We start from the raw sequence: 21,385 nt of genomic DNA, 5'->3' as shown, positions 1-21,385 counted from the left end.
ATTCCCATTATTAGATATTTAAAGACATTCCACCTGAACTTAGCCAGCGAGTTCAAAAGCATGAGGTCTCACATATGCCGGACACAGATCTCCTGATCTGGAGGCAGAACACACGCACGCCTGCGGTCTGACTGCATTTGTATGAATATGGGGTTCCCTACATCCAAGCTGTCTGACCTTAGGCAAGTGACAGCATTTCCTTTAGCCTCAGTTTCCCCATCTGTCAAATGGCAATAATCTCCCTTTAAAGTAGGGGCAACACGGGGCGCCTGGGTGGCGCAGTCGGTTAAGCGTCCGACTTCAGCTCAGGTCACGATCTCACGGTTTGTGGGTTCGAGCCCCGCGTCGGGCTCTGTGCTGACAGCTCAGAGCCTGGAGCCTGTCTTCAGATTCTGTGTCTCCCTCTCTCTCTGACCCTCCCCTGTTCACGCTGTCTCTCTCTCTCAGAAATAAAACATTAAAAAGATTTAAAAAAAAAAAAGAAGTAGGGGCAACAGACCCTCGGCGTGGTGCTGGCACAAACTAAGTGCTCAGTGAACATAGAGCTCAGTGGGGTTCCCTCATTGTTCTTACTTCTCCAAAATCCTGGCAAATAACAGGAAAACCAAAATAATTTTTTCTTCAATTTCCTAACTCCGAGCTGCCACGGGGTTGTCAGGAAATAAAAGGGGAGTATTCACGTTCTAGAAATCTTTGAGGAAGCGTACACAATTATTCCCCCATCCCCTTCTCTCATACCTTTCTTCTGAAAAATTGGGTGGATGGTAGACAGTTGCCCCCCAGAGATGCTTCCAGATGCTGCTGCTGTGGAGAGCCTCACCTCTGTCCACACTGCCAATGGGACCAAACCTAACCCTGCGGGCTCGGCTGTGGTCCCTCTGTCCCCCAGCTCCTGGCATGGACCCTGGTGGCCTGGCTTCCAGAATCTCTCTAGGATGCTGGACATTTGTGTACCTATCCTAACAGGGGCCAGAGCAGGAGCTTTCCCTCAGGTCGGCTCTAAGCAGGGAGGGTTTGCACATGAAACACTGGGAAGGAAGGGCAAGGGGGAGTTGAATGAATGGACAGGGTTTTTTGTTTTTTTGTTTTTTTTAGGACCGAATCCCACCAATTAGTGGGAAGAGAACTTACTTGCTAATGGCTGATTAACTTTACAAGCAGGGTCCCAGGGATCCAAGAAGACTCACGCGGGAACATGAGCCCGGTCCTTTTCATCTCAGATATGGCAGAGGGGAAGGGTGGGGGCGCAGGGTATGAGGGCAGCAGAACATCTCTGCGCCTCCCCCATGCAGCCAGGCAACTGTCAGCCACTGGGGCCTCTACTGCTTGCTGTAAATGCACTGTCCCTTCACAGAGGGCTGGGAGTTTCTGGCCCCAGACCCCTGTTCCCAACAGCTTCAAGGCCAGCCTACTAAACCCTCCACACTAAGGCTCCGGGAGTACCAGCAGCAAGCCAACACAAGATGCCCCACCTTGTCTCCCCTTTGTAAACGGGGTGCACTGGACTGAGGTCCTGGCTTTAGAGGCAGCCCCAGATGGCCCGCGTCACTTTGGGAGAGCCTCTACGGCTGGGGGCAGCCGTCCTAACCCAGCTACCAGATAAAGCAGGCAACGTGCTCTGCAAATCCACATACAGACACATCACACACACACAGGACTATCATTACGGCCTGGCTAGTTCCCTTAGGATTCTGCAGGACTTCCACGGCCAATTAGGCCCACTGAGCTAATTAAAAGCCACCATGTTGGTTTATCAATAATCAAAGGGCTTATAAATTAATACCTATTAAATCAAGGCCTCTCTAATGCACCTCGTCTGGGCATCTTTAAAGCTCTACAAACATGCCTTCTTTGATCTTTTAGCACCGCCCCCCAAGAAGGAGGAGCCTGAAATTCACTTCTTGGGGAAAGTGAGGACCAGAGAAATTACGGGAAACTGCCTCAGGCCACACCCACACAGCAAGTCAGTGAAAGAACCAGAAACCGGAGTCAAGGGCACCTGGCCCATTACTCTGTGCTCTTTCCACATGGGCCCACCAATTAGTGGGAAGAGCTCTTACTTGCTAATGGCTGATTAACTTTACGAGCAGAATTTTTACAAATGAGCAGCAAAGTCACTTTATGTATAAAACCCAATCTTTTTAGTTCTACACAATGGCTTTTTCGTTCCCTTTTGGCTGTCAATGATAGCAAGTATTCTTTCTTTCTCCTCTTAGACACCTGGATTCTTCTGGTTTTCTAAACAGAAATGCCTCAGTACTTTGCAGCCTCCAGCCAAGGACTAACAATGAGAAGCATGATTACGAATAGCCTCAAAAAGTTGGGCTTGTCCTAAAAACCCAAACTTGGAAGAACTATCCAGAAACGGCGTGAGACAGGATCTATCCCCATGGTGGGGGACCATGGCTGGTATCAGACGTGGGTTTGTAGTTTTTGACCCAGACATGTGATTCCCAAGGGACCACGGGTCTGCCACTTCTGCTTTCTGGACCTCACTCTTCTCATGTGGAAAACAGGAGTTGGGAAACATTTATCCATGGAGAGCAAACACGAATGGCTAATAAATAACCACTTTTGAGCAACAGGGTACACCATACACAATGAGCAGACCTGGGAAACTGGATCCTATTAGCTGGTCTGCGGGATTCCCACATCCTGTGTATTGCTGAAGGTCAGGGCAGAAAAAGGCTAACGTCCGCCCCCATACCCCGTTCCTTGTGAGTGGGGGAAGGCACGGCAGGGACACGCGTTTATGGAGTGCCGGAACAGCACATGGGGTGGTGGGCAAGCTCTTGGAATGGCCTGACAGGAAGCTGGCTTTAGTGGCTCTGATTCTTGACCAGGACTTCAGGGAGCCTATCTTCCTCCCATTCCTGAGGCTGAGTCACCAAGCCTCTTCATGACCTCTGAGTAACTTCCTGCTTCTTCGGGGGAAGGGGGGGCGTCCACTACAGAATCCCAGTAGCCTTGTGGTCCAGCCTCCTCCTTCCACAGATGAAGCAAGCCTGGTGGAGAGAGGTTAGGGAACTGGCAGAGGTTAAATAAGTAACTGATGTTGGGACCCATCCTCTGACTGGGCTGTCCTAGGCTCTTTCTAACCTACCATGAAGACCTGATGATGGGCAAGAACAAAGTTGTTGCAAGCTGAGGGGCAAGGGAATGATTGCTTCTTCACCAGCTCCTGGCAACTCCAAGATCTTGCACGTTTTCCAAACCCCAGCAAAGAGCTCGCTTACAGAAAGAATTAGACTCACAGCCAGGAATAATCGCCAAGCTCAGAATGAAACACACGAATTAGGAAACTCACTTCCTGGTTTCATTTCTGCTTTGTTCACCTTCTAGAAACTGGGCTGTCGCTCACAACTCGGTGGGCTGACACCATATGCCAGGATTTTTCTTTAATTGCAGTTGCATACGCATTCAGTATTTTTTACTTTATGCTTAAAGAAGAAAGAAGCAAGTCCCTGGGGCTTTAGGTCACCTCTAAGCCCTACGCCCGTTTCCAATCTTTGAAGTAGAGGGGTCTACTTTGTGCTTAACCACACTAATAGGAAACAGGAAGGACATGATGCCTAGTGCATGTTTATAGTCATCAGGAGCTTACAGTCCAGTTGGGAAGAAAAGCCATACATAAAGTAGACTGGGTAGCAATGATGCAGCAGTTAACTTCATGATGGAGTTTAAAGTCACCTATAGTTTCTCTATTAGGCTTTTAAAACTCTATAGTTTTATTATACTTCATTAAGTTTCATGATTCTGCCTCAGATACTCCATATTCATGACCATTATTTTAATCTTCATGGTTTCAGTTCATCACTTTTAGGGGCAAAGAACTCTGGCTTAGAAGTCCAAAGGCCTCGGTGATTGTCCTGACTCTATTTACCCCTCTACACCTTAGGTTCCTTTTCTGTAAAAGGAGGTCTATGTGCACGTGTGGGCATTTCTACATCCTATGCGTGTGTTGAAGGCCAGCACTGGAAATCCAAGGAGGGTCCTATCTTACTCGTTGGGAGTTTAAAAATAAAATTGCAGGTCTTAAACACCTATTTCTAGGAGGCCATCCAGAATAATACTGATTAAAAGCATGGTTTTCAAAGCCATCCTGTCTACCACTTACTAGCTGTATATTTTGCCAAAGTAATTTCTTTGGATCTTAGTTTTCTCATCCTTCAAATACTATGACTAACAAGTTTTTTTTTTTTTCATAGAGCTATTGTATTAATAGATACAAAGTGCTTAAAATGGTGCCCACCACAGGGCACTCAAATAGCTAGCATTATGTTCTCTCCCCTCCACCATTTACACACTCGAACACTTATTAGCCCAAAGTACAGGTTATGTAATTCTTCAAAAAAGATGTCTAGTACAGTACCATGGGCTTTCTTATCCATGTTTTCTCTTACTTGGATTTCCCACAATGCAAACCTAAGCCTAATCCAGGCTCCTATTCATTGCATTTCAGTTGATGTTTGCTGTTCTCTTAGGGCTCCTTGGCTCCAATTTTTATTTTAAAATTTTTATTTTTAAAATTATTTGAGACAGAGACAGCCAGAGAGCACGTGAGCAGGGGAGGGTCAGAGAGAGATATACAGAATCTGAAACAGGTCCCAGGCTCTGAGCTGGCTGTTAGCACAGAGCCTGATGTGGGGCTTGAACCCACGAACCACGAGATCATGGCCTGAGCCAAAGTCGGGCACCTAACCAACAGCCAGCCAGGCGCCCCTGGGCTCCAATTATTAACCAGCCAACTCCCACCCAGGTTCACTGCAACTGTGACCAGATTCAGCTTTGACTTTTCACCTATAATAATTTCTAATCTTACAACCCGAACACTAGGAAGAAAGCATCCTACCGTAACACGGCTCAGTATTGCATGGAATGGAATGGGCTATACTGGGAACCCAATCAAGCCCTCCAAGATAGGCAAGCCACATTAACAGATAATTAGCTTACGAAGTGAAGAGGAGTAGGTCCTTTGTGACTCCTGAAGGAGGGCTCCCTGACATCTATTTTTTCCTCACAGGGCCACATACCCAGCAAGGAAAACAATGGCTAATTTTTCTCAGCAGCCAGTCCTAATGGAATCAAGATGCTCCCGCGGCTGGCGGCCCACTCCTCGCTGTCAGACTACACAAGCTCTAAATTGATTTGGTTAATTCAGTGACAGATGCTCCGAGCACCAGGCCTTGACCCTTTAATGGATGACCTCTTTTTAACCCATCAGAAACCTCTTAGCTTCCTTTGGCTTAAGAGTCATTACTTGGGCAAAAGAGATAGAGGGTCAACAAGCACTTCTCAGGCCCAGAGAAACAGGCTACTTTTATTCCCTCCCTCCCCCCCACTGGACTTCATTTCCTTTTATTTTTCTCCCTGGAGGGCATCTCTGTTTTCTCATGTGGACTTTGGTCTTTCTTATGGAAAGATCTTACTACGAAGTTTGGCAAATGTAAAAACTTTCAAGAGAAGCTCAAAGTGTTTTTCTCTTATCCTTGGCCTCCTGAGGAAGCTCCTCCCTCCTCAGAGTGCTTCTGGGGAACGCACAAAGGTTAGTGCTGAATGGAGAAGCTGGCCAGGTCAGTGACTGGTCCTATCTGGGTCTAGCTTTGTGTTTTTTTTAAGCAATGACACTGTGGTCCGGTTTTGTGCAGTTTAGCCTTCTGAGGCTGAGGTGTTGGATTAAATAGGAGGTGGGGATTAACGAGCACAGGGTGATGTATCAAAGGGCTGAATTACCATACCGCACACCTGAAACGAATATTCCACTGTAAGTTACCTGAAATTAAAATAAAGACTCAAGTAAAATAGCCTTCAAGTTCATCACACCTGCCATGACTGACATCAATGGGAAGCTTCAAAGAGGGAACTGGAGACATTTGGCACATCTGGAGGGGAAATTAGGCCTCCAAATGAAAATTAGGGCCATTTTCACCTGTAATGGCAAGGACTTTCCGCTTTGGACCGCTGTGAAGGGTTTTTGTTAGGATTACTTTGGAAGGCAGACTTTGGGGGGAAAACCTGTAGTTTTCAATTCTGTGGGAGAGGGGTGGCAGTTATCAGTCCTTTATGGCTGGCGGCTCTGTCCAGGGGTGTGGCATCACCGCAACACCTCATTTCCCTGTAGAGGCCATCCGACTCCAAGGAAGGCGGGGGCAGAATGGTTCTGAGAACATCTTGGCAAGCAGCTCTCCACGGAAAGACAGGTATAGACTTTCATCACTAAAACCTGGTTTAATCAAGCTAGAAACAAACAACAACAAAAAAAAACCAAAAAGCAAAAACGACAATCCCCTACTGTTAAAAAAAAAAAAAGGCAGCAAGGGTTCTTTGGGAATAATTAAGAGCAGCTCGTGTGCACTTTAAAACACCTAGTGCTTCAAGACTTGGCCGGTCCCCCTGGGATCGAGAAGGTGTGGAGACCATTGGTTTTTGCGGGTGCCACAGGAGAGGCAGGCCACCTGCTGCTGGGACCTCAGGTGTGAGCTCCGGGCTCTCCTGGCTGGAAGGGTCTCAGAGCAGTGGCCCAGCGGGCACCGGACCAGGGTTTGGCAGCCCACTTCTCCAGCCAGGGTGCAGTGGAGGACACTTCTGGGCTTGCTGGCTGCCCTTGCAGCGGGGGCAGCAGCCAGCAGAGGCGGCGAGTCCAGGACTGCCCCACTTCCGCCCGCCTGTCTGCTGGGGGTTCCTGCCTCTCCCCTGGATGATGCCTGAGGGGCCGGGGCTGGGTGGCTATCCCTGCAGCTGGAGCCCCACGGGACTTGGGGGACCTCTCCCTCTTGATCTTGCAGGAGAGGTTTTGTTTCCCTGTCACAGTGTTCCTTCCCAGAAAGAAGGGGGAAGAGAGGTTTCCTAGGGACTGTAGCATTCGTCTTCCCAGAAGGACTCGTCCTATTTAGAACTCTGCTTTTATCCTCTCTTCCTTAGATTCTGAAGGGGGCAGGTGAGTTTGGACACCTGTCAGTTTGGGGGAGTAAGGGTCGGGGGCAGAAGAGGAAACCCAGACCTGGACCCAGCAGTCTGCTCTCATCCAGGCTTTCTTGCCAGAGCTCTCTCCCCCCTCCCCTGCAGCCTGGGCTAGTTCCCCAGGACACCCGCATGTGTACTTCTACCAAAGCAATGTCCGTCCTGTACTCCAACGGTCTTTCACTTAAAGGTCCTCTCTACCAGACTAGAAGCCTCCTGAAGGTACTTTCCTGGCACCTAGTGCAATGCCCAGTGATCTGTTGAGTGAGGAAAGAGCTTTAGGAGGTAGGTATTCTGGCAGCCAAGTTCAGAGAGGTTAAGTCACTTTCTCAAAGCCACACAGCTGATCAATGATGGGAGCTGGTAGCTGAATGCTTATCCGCCTACACAAAAATTCAAGCAACATCCACACATGAGGAGCCCCAGCGGGGGTTAACGAGTAAATCAACTTCAAGAGCTAGGTCAACAAGGAAGTGGCAGTGAGTGGCAGCCCAAGAGCCACAACCCAGGCACCACAGCCCTTCCCCCTTCTGGTGGCCATTGTCTGAGCTAAACTCTATTCCACAGGGAACGAGGGGTGGGGGAAGCCTACGGTCACAAGCTGGAATTCTCTAGACCTGGAGGAGCTCCCACAGCTCTTTCTGCCTACAAATGGCCTCTGCTGGCTTCAGGCTCTTAGGGAGGCTCCAGGGAGGTAAGGTCTTCTACCTCTCCTGCAAGTGTTCCCACGGAGCCCTAGGGGGCTGGGCAGGAGGGCCTCCCCACATGGTTCTTTCTGACTGTGCCAGCATTGGGTGTTCCAGAGGCCTGCGGGATCAGGAAGGGGAGATTAACCTGGGTTTCCCCTTAGGATCACACTCGTTAACAATAACAAAATCTCACAGCGTTCCCTTGTTTGGGCTGGGCTTAGCGCAAACACGCGGCTAAGGTCTCCCAAGACAAAAAGATACTGGAGCCAGCAAGCAAGGTTTCCCAGCCTAACGCTTCCTGCTTCAGAGAACGAAATGGTGTCCCGACTCGCCAGTCTTGTCCCACGGACCGCAGCACCCCAGCGATGCCACGCCTCCTGTCCAATTACTCTTAGCTTTCTGGGTCTTTCTGGTCCAAGAAACCAAAAATATCGAAGGATGATCCAGATGGAAGGAACTTCTAGGCTTTTCACCTTCCCAATGACAATCCTCGGCTGTGAGAAGCACTGGTGCCTCTGGCCTCCTTTCCTCTTGCTCATCAAGGGCTCACTCTCCCCATGATGCTTAAGCCCTTCCTCACAGGAGCTACGCACTTACCCTCATGGCCACTGCACACGTCCCTGTGGACACAGTCTCCCAACTGGCAGTGGGGCCCAACAAGCGAATATTCAGCACTGTTTTTATTCACTAAGCAACTGCTTAGTATCTACTGTATGTCAGGCACTGTGCTAGACAGCAGACCTATGGTATTATGTATTACTATATAATATGGTACTACACTATATACATATGTAAAAGAATCCATATTTTTGTGTGTGGGGGGGTGGGCAAATACGTAAGAAAATGATGCAGTTGGGAAGTCAAAGGAAAATAGGTTCCAAGGACAAACAGAAGGTAGGACATGGGTTGCCACGGTCAACAAGGCGGTTGGGGAAGCTGAAGGAACAGCGAAGTCTTTTCAGAAAGAAACTGGGGGCCAAGCCACACGCCTTATGAGGGAATAGGGCCAATGCGAAGAGCCAAGGCACCACTCGCATGTGCAGGTTTGCTTCACGAATGCAGGAAATGCTGAAGAACACCTCAGAAGACAAGGGGATAGTCTTCAGCCGCAGAGAGGAACGAGGTCCTGAGTCAGGCTACAACACGATGGCTTTGGCAAACCTTCTACATGGAAGAAGCCAGAATCCAAAGGACACAGACTAGGATTCTATTCCCACAAACTGTCTGGGAATGGGCAAACCCAAGGGGTGGAAAGCAGGCTGAGTGCCTAGGGACTGGGGGAAGAGATGAGGAGCGACCGAGGGCTCCCGAGGGCCCATCATCGTCTGGATTAATCACAAATCACAAGACACTCTTTAGTTAAAACTAACTACCTGAAAGGAGCCAGGAATCCAGGATAAAAGCCCTTTAACCGTCCCACCCCCCCAGTGGTGTTCCTTCACCCTAAGAAGCACCCCTAACCCGTCAGAAGGGTCTCTGACTAGGGTCCTCCCTTGGATCTCCTTCTAAAGATGATACCTGAACTCCCCTCGCCCGACAGCTCTGGGGGGCAGCATCTCCGGGAGACAGTCTCTTCCGCTGTTATGGGACCTATCGTCCTTCCCTAGTTAGCCGGTGAGAAATCTGCTCAGCGATCTGGTTTTTTATGGGTTTTCACAGCACACAGCTGCAAGCATCAAGTCAACACTGACTTAAAGATCTACAAGTGTGCACGCACGCAGAGGCAATTCTCTAAGCTGGGGCCCCTAATGCCTATCACCGCTAGGGCTGGGTTTTGGTCTCCTGGCAAACAAGAGGCCTCGAGAGTTGGGCCTCCATAGACCCATGGCTCTTTGCCCTCCTGAGAGAAGTCCTGAACAAGGAGGCTAAGTGTGCTGTCGTCCGGGAGGAGTCCATGGACCACATTTGATGCTTGGAAATACTTTCCAAAACGATTACAGGGATTAGTGAGGAGACTCGTAAAGCCTCATGTAGCCGTCAGAAACACCTGCTGGCCATGCTGGAAAGAAGTGGGTGGTTGGATGGTCCAAGATTTCACTGGCCAGGGCTCTCTGGAGGCTCCCGAACTTGGCTCCACACAGGTTTGTGATGGACTGTGCTCTGTGGGCTGGACCAGGCATGGAGTAGGAAAGTGGAAGCATTAGCTGAGGCCAGTGGGTAGGTAGGAAGCAGACCACCCAGTAGCAAAGGCCAAAAGATGGGTAAAGAACAGACTGGACAGGCTTTGCTTTGCTGTGACAGCCCTGGTTGGTCTGATGTCATGGTGTGACTGTGCACCAGGGCCATCTTTCACTGTCTGAAGTGACCCCATGATCACAAAAATACAAATACTCTAGGATTCCATTTCCACAAAATTCCCAGAGCCGTCAAACTTACAGAAATGCAAAGTTGAACATTGGGTCCCAGGGGATGGGGGTAGGGTGTGTGTGTGTGCGTGTGTGTGCGCGCGCGCACAGGTGGTCATCTGGGGTGGAGGACAGAGTTTCAGGCTTGAAAAAGTTCTGGAAATTGGCTGTACAACCATGTGGACATAGTTAAGAATACCAGCGAGCTGGACGTGCCTCATAGTTCAGAAAATCCCAAAATGCCTCAGCCTCAACTGGGGTATAAAATGTTTAGAAAGGTGGAAACTGAGGGAGAATTTTAGGGAGAGAGAGAGCTGTTGTGAGCCTCCTCTACCCGGGGAGGGAAATGGAGGAAGCCTGCAGCAAACCTACTAGGGAGAGTGCTCACGAGGGTCACCGGGAGAACTTGATAGAAGCCTCCCCAAGTTAGGGGAACCCCAAACTGTTGACTGGCTCCTTCCTGCTCAAGAGATCAAAACGACGAGCAGCAGGCTGGCCAGGTGAGCAGGAGAGGGGAGAAGATTTGACTTCAAGTCAAGTTTGGAGCTTTCGTTATTAGTACTCTAATTACTTAATAAAGCTAATTTTGCTACTCAAAGTGACCATGAGACTTTGTATTTATTTCTTGGGAGGGATCAGATAAGTCACAGGGCTGTCCTGGTTTTTATCTAGAGAAGAACACATATTTTTAAATTATTTTTATTAATTTTTTTTAATGTTTGTTTTTGAGAGAGACAGCGTGAGAGGGGAGGGTCAGAGAGAGAGGGTGACACAGAACCTGAAGCAGGCTCCAGGCTCCGAGCTGTCAGCACAGAGCCTGACGTGGGGCTCAAGCCCATGAACCGTGAGATCATTACCTGAGCCGAAGTTGGATGCTTCACCAACTGAGCCACCCAGGTGCCCCGGGGAAGGACACATTTTTAGAAAACCGTGTAAGATAACCGAGATCAGCCTTCTGAGTTCCCAGTGATCACTTCTCATTAGACTAGCAAAGTCTTTGGGTTTGAAGCCAGAGAAACCAAATCTGTTCCCAAGTCACCCCTGGCTCATGGCTCCTTTTGGGGTGGGGGGATGGATGCCCCTCTGTAGAGGTCTGGGGTCCATCAATAGCGTTCGGTTTTGATTTGCTTCTTCAAATTGCATCCAAGATCAGTGGGGGCTCCCTGCCTAACAGGACTCCATTTCCGTGACTTATTTAGGAGCTGGTCAGCCTCAAGGGGGCTGCTTACCTGTGTGGCTGGGTGTTCATCTGTGTGTTATAAATACCCAATGGTTGTGTTTGACCCCTGCTCTCCATGCCATCACCGTGGCTCTTCATATGGCCTTTCTTGTGCTGTCACACATGCCTCCCCACACGGAAGACAAGAAGCCTGTCACTCAGGGAGAGAAGCTTGTCTCATCAGGTCTATCTTGGGCTCTGTCTAAACCCGACAACAGTCAAAGACAGCTAGGGGTTCACCTGCTTAGAAATAGGCATTTTCGGCACCTGGTGGCTCAGTGGTAAGCGTCTGACTTCAGCTCAGGTCATGATCTCACAGCTTGTTGGTTCGAGCCCCGCATCGGGCTCTGTGCTGACAGCTCGGAGCCTGGAGCCTGCTTCGGACTCTGTGTCTCCCTCTCTCTCTCTCTGCCCCTCCCTGCTTGTACTCTGTCTCTCTCTCAAGAATAAACATTAAACAATTTTTTTTTTTTAAAAGGACATTTTCTCTCTCTACCACCGTTTTGAGCAAATGTTCCTTTTCATCTTTCCTTTTAGGAGTGGCTCCTTTCTGGCTGTATGATGAGTGTACCTCTTGCTTCACTCTCCTTAACTATTTTCCGGTTTCTAGATCACCTCCACCTCAGGAGTCCCGACTGTCTGTATCAGCAGCCTTGCTGCTGAGGACACGGAGGCCCAGGAGAGGGACTTGCCTTGCAGTGCCGTAATTAGGACTGAGGGGTCACGACTACCAGACCAGGTATTTTACAACTACTGATAAAGGTAGGAGGTGGGGCATGAACGTGGCACCGAAGGGTTATGCCAAGCCTGGAGGCTGGTGCCTGAAACCAGTACCCCAGGGACATTCGGGTGGGATCTTCAGGGTCAAGAGCACCCGCCTCCATGAGATACCTCCAAGCAGATCAGTCACCCCGGAGAGATTTGCACCTGCGTCTCCTAAAGGAATAAGGACATTTCTCTTCTTCTGCACATCTGCAGAGAAACTACTCCTACATGACAGCTTTTTTTCTGAGGATTATCCACCTGGATGGGGCACTGCTTTTATTTTCTGCTCACAGACTTCATCTTCTTCAAAAGTGACAGCCTGACGCCAGCCTGAATATTGTGGGGACGGCTTCAACAAGAATGCAGCAAGATGCAGACTGCTGTCCCTGGTGGAGTGGGTAACTCAGGACGAGGTTCCAGAACGGCCTTCATGGCACTTGTGGGAACAGAAGGACCTTGGTTTCCCAGATCCAATGACCAAGAAAAAAAATCGGTCCTCTTGACAAAGAGATACTGTTTGCTCTTCCCGGCAATTCTGCCTCTCAGGCTCAGCATAAAAGAGAGGAGTGATATTTGCTATGTCAAGGGCAACAGCATTTGGAGAGAGACAATAAAACTCTGAGGTGGAAACATTCAGGGTGGAGAAAATCCCATGAGGGCTCCGGATTCAGAGTCTCCATTTCACGGACAAAGAAAGACAGGCACAGAGTAAATGGGTGATCACACAACTTTTCTGAATATGCTGGGAGTGAATGAATTAATAGCATCAACATTCTTTGCTGGTGGAGATTCTGGGATTGACTGTGGACCTCTGGCTTACTTTTTTTTTTTTTTTTTGAACTCCCAGAGAGGAGTTTGACTCTAACTCAGCAGAGACCACCTTCACAACAACAACGAGGTAGGATCACAAAGAAAGTTCCTCATTGCCTGTCTGTAAATAGGAGTCCGCAAACCATGTGCTGCATCCGAATCCCCTCGAGGGCTTGTGAAAACAGCGAGTCCCACCCTCTGAGGGTCTGAGTCCCTATGTCTCGGGTGGGGACGTGGAGTGTGCATTTCTGTCATGTCCCCAGGTGATGAGGAGGCTGCTGGTCCATGGCCACACTCTGAGAATCACGCTGTAAAAGCTACAGGGTTGGGACTGGGACACCTGGAGGGCTCAGTTGGTTAAGCACCTGACTTTGGCCTGGGCCATGATCTCAGGGTTCCTGAGTTCGAGCCCCGTGTTGGGCTCTGTGCTGATAGCTCAGAGCTTGCTTGGGATTCTTTCTCTCTCCTCTCTCTGCCCCTCTCATGCTCAAATACACTCTCTCTCAAAAATAAAGAAATAAACGAATAAATAAATAAATATATAAAAAGCTATGATGCCATATTGACCGGTCTCTCCGTTGGGACTGAAGAACTTAACCCTCTCCCGGAATCTCTCTCTTCTGTAGGGAGCCACCCTGCCCAAGTCATGACCCCTTCCCTGTGGGTCAACTGCATCTACTGATTGGTTGACCCTGGGGGTTAGGCTCCGGCCCCGGTACCATGGTGATGGCTCCAATGGCTCTGATGATATCCGAGGACTCCTCTGGAGCTACAGAGCTTTGTCCCAACTGCATCCCAGCTCAGCGCCCCTCTCTGCATGCTCCTCTTCCTTCCCCTTCCGCGCCGGCGTTAATCCAAAGTACTTCCTGCAGATTCTCCCCTGCCTCTCAGGGAACTTGATGCGTCACTTCTTACAGGGAGAGTCACTTAAACGTCACCTCTTTGGAGAGCCCACTCCTGACCAGCCGTCCCTCCACTCTTCCTTGCTCTGACTTCTTAGCTTCCTAGAACTGAATACTTTGACGTCATGCGTGGAAGAGGGACTTGACATCATCTTCTGACCCTTCTGACCCTGCTGTGCTGCAAGCTCTGTGAGAGCAGGGGCCTCTGGGGTTCGCTGTGACATGTATAGGGCCTGGAGCAGCGCCTGGCCCACCACAGGCAGTTCTCACATGGGGACCAGTTTCTGGAGGGGATTTCAGACTCTCCACCCTCTACTGACGTCCTAAAGCTCCAGCCCTGTGCTTTCCAATGACTGCAGTTTCTGTCCAGGAGGAGATCCGAGGTTCCCATTCCAGAGAATTCAGCCACACCCAGGAGTGGTGCTCTGGGAATAGGACGTCTCATACGGATGATCTGGGAAGGGCAGCTTGACTTTCTGAGACTGAAATTGCTTTTTTTCCCCCCTTTTTCTTGGGGAATTAAAGTTGGTAACTCACCCCCAACCCATTTTCCCTCGGGCAGGCCCGCTCCTCAGCTTCGAGATAGGCCCCTCTTGCTGACCCGTGGCTGGGGCCTGTCAACCAAAGCCCCTGCACCCTTCTGGGTCTGCATGGAGGGAGATCTGTGTAGTGGGGGGGGGCCAGGGGAGGAGGCCCTCTGATCCAACAATGGGAAAGAGCAAAGGCTGCAAAAAGCTAAGAACGCTCAATGCATCGAGTGAGGCTCTTTCCCAATGCGGTGCACAGGGTGTGGTTTCCAAAAGGGATCCCGAAGGTGGAATGAGGGAGGCACCCACCCAGGGCCTGCCAAGACGGAGGGCTCAGCAGCCCCACGATGAGTCAAGCGCGTCCAAACAGAAGCTGAACAGAGTAAGTCAGCAGGGCACTTAACGGAGTGCTTATGACTGAATAATTGAAGCTGGCTAACTCCGCTGGGAGGCAGTTCACAGTTAATGGAATATTTCCTGTAAATATTATTTTCTCTTCCTGTCTCATCATCAAAAATCTTTACTAATCTAGGGAGGTGACAGTAATGCATCAATTCCCTGAACTAAAGCCCCTGCTTCCAAGATGCTCTGGGGAACCGTCGGAATCTACACTGGCTGCTCAGAGGGACGGGGGGCAGACCATTTACTCTGGTTCCTTCTCCTAATGTCTCAGGGGGACCCCACAGTGCTCCTAATTGGGCATCTAAGTGTACATAAAGGCGCTCCTAATTGCATATCAAATAAATAAGTAAATGCCGTCTGCTGAATATGTAACAAGGAGCCCACTGCTATTCCTCCCCAGTGGGCAGAGATTGGTAGATGGGGGCTGCTGAGTGGGTTGCAGCCATACAGGATGATTAACAGATATTGAAGACTCTTCCTAGGGAGGTTTGTGGAGTCACGTGTTTCATACTCTTGGTCCCCTAATGCTTGCAGCCTCAGCCACAGCCTGCAGGGGGAATTCACTCGCACCTTCTTGGCGCCCCATTCGGAAAGCCTTTTCTCCTGTAATTTACGATGGCTCTTGATGATTCCATGGCTGGAGTGTCCATGGGTCTGAAGAGTGCCAACTGCAGCCATGTGGCAGAGAAGTGACTTGGCATGGCGCTGGCGGGAGCAGAGCCCCGAGCGTGGGATCATGTCCCCACACCTCCGGTCCTTGCACTTCACAGAAGGGACAGGGTGTCCCAGAGCTCCGGCTTCCGGACTTTCTCAGCTTTGCTCTAAGGAGCGTGAGGTCTTCCTCTCAAAGAGAGAGCCCTACGTGACGGGTTTCATCCAGCCCGGACATGTCTGCTCTGAGTGACGCTGCTTCTGCAAGCGTTAATAACCAATGCCTGTTCAAGATCCATCGTTTAGTTTTCATTCAATGTTCCCAAGGAGGAGAGGGGAAAAACCTTTGCTTGTGTGGGCACAAGTATCTGAAAGCCGCAGGGCAGCTGATCCACGGCCCGTCACCACTCACAGTCCCTTTGCACAGCCAGAACGCAGCTCATGTCTCTTTGGCTGTAAATGCAAACTAAATGAAGTTCGAGATTTAGTTCAGGTGCCCCCATACCAACCTGGCAAGGTTTCATTACTCCCTGAGGCAGGTGGGACCACTTTTGGAAATCAAGAGCCTCTTACTTAGGCAAGGCAGGGCTCCCTCAGCAAACAAGCACATGCACGCTCACATGGGACTTGCCGGCTAGGAGAAATGGGATAGAATCGTCTCTGTGGCTGCAAGATTTCATTGTCTGACGGCCGTGACCCTCCTTCCCCTCTGCTCACCAGAGCCAAACCCACAAAGTCAGACGTGGGGACGTTGCTGTCCCTGCACTCGCGGACTACGTTCTCCGCTATGCACACAGGCTGTCCAACCACAGCGTGGGAAGGAAGAAAGGTGAGCTGAGGTAGCCAAGGGGGAGGTTCCGAGGTGTGACACGGTATTTTAGTGTGAACGTCTTGGAGATCAGGCGTCGGAGGCAGGCACAGAGAGGGGACTCATCACTGGGTGAACGGGAGAAACAGAAGGATCTGATGACAGCAGGATATTTAAATGCTTATAACAGGGCTCAGTCTCTCACATGTCCGACTCCTAATTTTGCCTCAGGTCATGATCTCACAGTTCATGGTGAACATTCAAGCCCTGTATTGGGCTCTGCGCTGACAGTGTGGACCCTGCTTAGGATTCTGCCTCCCTCTCTGCCCTTCCCTACTCATGCTCTCTCTCTTTCAAAAATAAACAAACATTAAAAAAAAAGAACTTATATATGCCAGCAAAGGCCCATGTTCTGTGGTGTGTAAATGTCTTATAAATTTCTATTTTGATTTTTTTAGAGTTTTTTCTTGGGGGGGTGCCATTCTACTGCACATGTACCACATATACCTCTAAGATACTTCTGAAGTTGGCCTTGAGCTTCTGAACGTAGACAAAAGCTAAACCACCGTTTTCAGGTGTCCCCAGGTGTCTAGCTATTCCTGACAGATGTGCCTGGAGGACAAAGAAGCTGACTTTCTTCTGACAGACGGCAGCAGCGCGCAGTAGGGGCGGTGCTTCTGCGAGCTGGAGCCCATCTGTTTAGGAGGTGCAGGAAGCAGGTAGGAGCATGTGGTCAGGAAATGGCTGCAGTGTCCTCTCTACTCCACTTGTGAGGTCCCCTGTCTTCACTTTGCATCCCCCAAGGCCTCGGGGCTTCAGAGAGCCAACCAGAATGGCAAAGTGCACCCAACCAGGGACCCTGGAACCAGCTGGGGGTCCTGGCCATTTCTGGACAGCCATCGGCTAAGGCCACCCCCACTCCTCACCACTTTATTTTTTTGGTGGATCATATGGAAATGCTTGAGTGGATTCTCGAAAGTCGCGGCTGTGCTGATGCTTTGCTGATGCCCACCAGAGATGCCTCCAGGCCTCCAAAGGAAAGGCAGCTGACTCACCCGGCACTGCCTCTACTTGAATGCTGGCTTCCGGAATGGTGGTGCCAGGTGACACGGCCGCTCCAGGCACGCAGAACCGAACGCCATTCCCGGTCTCCCGAGTGGCGCTGGGGGCGCACGGTGGAGGAGCTATGCCCCGGAGCAAGACGGGTGGTGCTGCTAGAGGGCCACACTCGTGGGGAGCTGGCCTAGCCTGGTGCACCGGAGCACCGCGGTGCAGAGTCAGGGCCACACACCCCTGCGGGGCCTGGCTCACCTTCCCCAAGTTGGGAAAGGAAGCCCAGGTGGCCTTGCTGGTCCTCAACTCCAGCTCCACGTCGGAAGTGTCCGCGAGGCCTTCTGGAGGGGCAACAGGCGGGTTGGAGGCACAGGGTCAGTGGAACAGGGCGACTGTGGCCTGTATATATTCAGACAGTTTCACATGAATTTCCGGGATTCGACCGAGACCAAGAATCACGGGCCTGGAGCCCTGGAGATGGACACTGGGGGCTCGATGTGTCAAGCTGCATAGGCAGGTGGGAGTGCATCTCTGCGAGCGCGTGAGCGCAACCACATCTCCGCAGGTGCATCGGTGTCTTCCCGGGCGCATCGGCATCTTCCTTGGTGCATCTGCATCTCCAAGGGCGGAGTGCACCTCTGCAGGCGCACAGCTCAGCAGCCACGAGACCCAAGGCGCCTTCCGTGCGACAAAGACGGCCTCCTCCCGACAGCGCTGGTGTTGGGGTGAGAAGGAACAGGCTCCCTGCCTCGTCCTGCCCCTGCAGCTGGGCCTTAACCACGGCTCGGGCTTAGCTCAGGTTTTCCTGTAGGTCCCACTCCACATCTTTGCAGATGCGGACGCTCCTCAGGCTAACGAACCGTGGGCATCTGCTCCTGTCGCCGGCCTCGCAGAAGCCTGTTCTTACTTCATGTTCAGACTGCGCATTAATACCTTAGAGAGGGCTCCCCAAATCACACAGGGTTCGGGGCCACGCCACCTGGTCCCACCTCTGTCTCACAGTAGAGGTCATGCGTGGTTGGGGAACTGAGGTCTGCTCGCAGGGTGCAGCGTCTCTCCCTTTCCTCTGTCCGCTCAGTCTCTGGCTCAGTTATGCATGGGAGATTCTTGACGCTCCGGGGGTCCAACGGAATACCCAACCGTTACAGCACCCAGACGCCCCATCAGGCCTCAAACTCTGCATGTCCTGCGTGGCCCTTCCTTACGTCTCTCACATGCCATGCTCTGGCTGGGAGGCATTCAGATTCCCTCCTGCTCAGACCGCCACCCTCTCGCCTCCTACAACCGCTCAGTCTCGCCTGCCTTCTGACCATCTCTTCTGTGTCCCCCTCCCCACCCCTATTACTGAAGCAACCCTGCCCCGGTTTGCGACTTCTGTCCTGTATTTCTCCAGCCCACCCTGCACACATGACCAGAGCGATGCTTCTATGCCAGCGAGGCTCTGATCCGGCACCTCCTCTGCTTCAAACATTTGGTGGCTCTCGTGGCCTCGAAGATGCAACCCTCTTCATCACCCTGAGCTGCCTGCTGGGGCCTCGTCCGTCGGCCTCCTCTCTGCCCCTTGGTGCCCACCAGTGGTCCTCCCTGGCACGTGGCTCTCCTTCACGGGGCTCTCGCACACGCCACCACGCCTGCCGGCCCTGTTCGTCTGGCTCCCGCTGTCCCATCCGTGAGGACTTCTCTTCCCTCCTGAAGCCCAGTCAGTGACTCCTTTAATGCCCTCACCAACACTCTCTTCCAGAGCTTGGGAACTCCAATGGTACAACTGTCACCCACCTCGGCACCGTCCACTCTGCTGGGCACAAAGCAAGCAGGCAACAAATGTTTTTCGGAGTGCGTGAGTAGTGCGCAGTGACTCTGGTGGCTTGGTTTGCCCCTTAATCAGTACCAGACTCAAGAATCCCAACTACGTCCTCAGAGGCCACAGAAGCGCCAGTCATTTCCAATAACAACTCAGTCCAAGTGCAGCCAATACCCTGAATGAATACACTGACCTTTTAACATTTTTCTGGGGCAGACCTGTACAAGCACAACACATGAGAGTATATTCTCTCACTCCATGGCTCATCACCCACACCTTACGTGGTGCTTTTCCTGATCCTGAAGCCCGCCGCGAGTCCTACAGCGATAGTTACAATCTACAGAGCCTCCGGGATGTGTCGCGTTTCCCAATCTGTCAAGTGCTATCTTATTAGTTCTGCAATGTTCATGAGTATCTCAATTAGAGAAATAAATCAGGCTCAAGCATATTAATAAATTAAAAACTGAATGCCGATGAGTGCTCGTCAGCATGTCTTTGCAACGTGCACAGGGAAAGCAGACTTCAACTGCTGCATTTTGACAAACCCTGGTTAATCTCCGCGGTGCAGGCTAGCCTGGGTCTTCCACCAGCACGGGCAATCAAAGCCTGGAGGGATCGTGACCAGGGTTCTGTGCAAGGATCTAGGAGGGTCCATGGCTCTTGTGAGCAGGAAAAAAGGCCACACAGGTTGAAAGGAGAGGGTAGAGGATGTCAAAAGAGAGAGGGAGGTAAAAGTGAATGCAAGAAGAAAAAAAAAAAAGAAGCTTACAAAGGCCATGTGGGAAAGGGGCAGAGGGAAAACAAGAAGAAACAGGCAGTGTGGAAGAAGCAGGGACCCCATGACCGAGAAAAACAGAGAGTAAAAATACCGCGGGGTCTAATTCATGCCTTGTAGCACTGAAGTGGAAACTGGAGAGGTTTTGGATTTAGCCACCAAACAGTGTGCCCCTGGACAGGCAGGTTCCTACTGAATTGTCCCCAGGGGAGAAGTTGCCCCTCACTGGCTCAGGATCTTTTCTTTGAACTTCACTGACTTACTAATCAATTGAGTGAAAATCCTTCCCAGCACGGGGCCATTTCCCCCCACCTCTATCATTTTAATAAAGAAGTTGGCTATGGGCAGATGTTTAGCGGATACCCTATGATGAGCTCTGCTATGTAGTATGGATTTCAGTCCTGTTCGTGGATAAGGAAGCTTGGCAAGCAATCTGGAATGACATAATGGACCATATTACTTTCTCTCTCCTAAAGCAAGTGTGGTTTTGATAGACTTTGACTATGTATTTCGGGGTTGAAACTACAAACCGTCTGTCCGCTACTCTGTGCCAGAGGATCTGAATGACAGCTCTAGCCGGGAGATATTTTTCCATTATAATTTTTCAATTTGTTCTGGTCTGAAAAATGTGTGTAAATGAAAACAGAGAAAATTCAAGCACGGTGCCCCCTTTCAAACATTCTGTTTTGTGTTTACGTTGACTCTGCAGACCCTGTCCTGCCTCACTTGTTTTCTGGTGAATGACCTTATTTTTTCCAGATTTCTGATCACTTTTAATATGCCATAAAATATTTACCGGATTTGCAGGAATGCCTTTTACTCTTCTTTATTATTCACCCTGTGTTGACCTACAATTTCTTCTTTTAGCTTCCCAGCACCCAAAACAAAATAAAATGAGGGGTGCCTGGGTGGCTCAGTCGGTTAAGTGTCCGGCTTTGGCTCAGGTCATGATCTCACAGTTCGTGGGTCTGAGCCCCGCGTCAGGCTCTGTGCTGACAGCTCAGAGCCTGGGGCCTGCTTCAGATTCCATGTCCCCCTTCCACCCTCCCTCCCCTGCTCATGCTCTGTCTCTCTCTCTTTCTCAAAAATAAATAAACATTAAACAAAATGTTTAAAACAAACAAGCAAGCCAAAACAAAAACCACAGGGAAACACATAAAGCAGATTTGCAAAAGCTCAGACTGGCCTCAGGATTGAAGAGAGATGTTCCCTCCCTTTTCCAAGTGCACAAAGCCCCTACCCACCCTCCCTCACCCAACTAGGAAATTAACGAACAGGTCACTCTCTCGAAGCCCTTTGGCCCATCTGCTTTGGGAGAGCTGGACCAGTCTCCTTACCTTAAATAATTATAACAGCTCATGTTTCCCTAGTGACTGGGGAAAAAAAATATTTACCCGGGAACTCAGACTGGATTACTGTGGAGTGATTTGTATACACTCAAATTAGCAGGGGATTGGTGAGTGAGGCCCTGAAGCTGCCTGGCGTAATATTTTTACTCACATCTCTCGGAGAGCCATACACCCACGGAGGAGACCATGCTTACCTTCCTTGGCTTCACTTTATCGTGGTAGTCATACTGGAAGATTCCTTTGTAGCTCAGTCCCAGCCACCACGGTATCCCCTGCTTGTCCTAGGACATGGAAAGGAGTATGGGTCAACACAGGGCCAGAGGGCACAC

At 50.5% G+C, this 21,385-nt stretch overlaps 1 protein-coding gene across 1 annotated transcript in view; it reads right to left on the bottom strand.

Annotated features, from left to right (window-relative positions):
• The window catches only part of FRMD4A (FERM domain containing 4A), a 316,596-nt gene that overhangs the window by 72,078 nt on the left and 223,133 nt on the right, over nucleotides 1–21,385 (bottom strand). Inside the window, 1 exon segment of the mRNA XM_077758468.1 lies at nucleotides 21,251–21,337. Within this exon segment, the coding sequence (XP_077614594.1) occupies nucleotides 21,251–21,337 (87 nt within the window).

The sequence above is a fragment of the Crocuta crocuta genome, unplaced genomic scaffold (assembly GCF_008692635.1).
Source record: "Crocuta crocuta isolate KB4526 unplaced genomic scaffold, BGI_CrCroc_1.0 scaffold32, whole genome shotgun sequence".
NCBI classification, from domain to species: Eukaryota; Metazoa; Chordata; class Mammalia; order Carnivora; family Hyaenidae; genus Crocuta; species Crocuta crocuta.
This window is presented reverse-complemented; position numbering and strand designations above follow the sequence as displayed.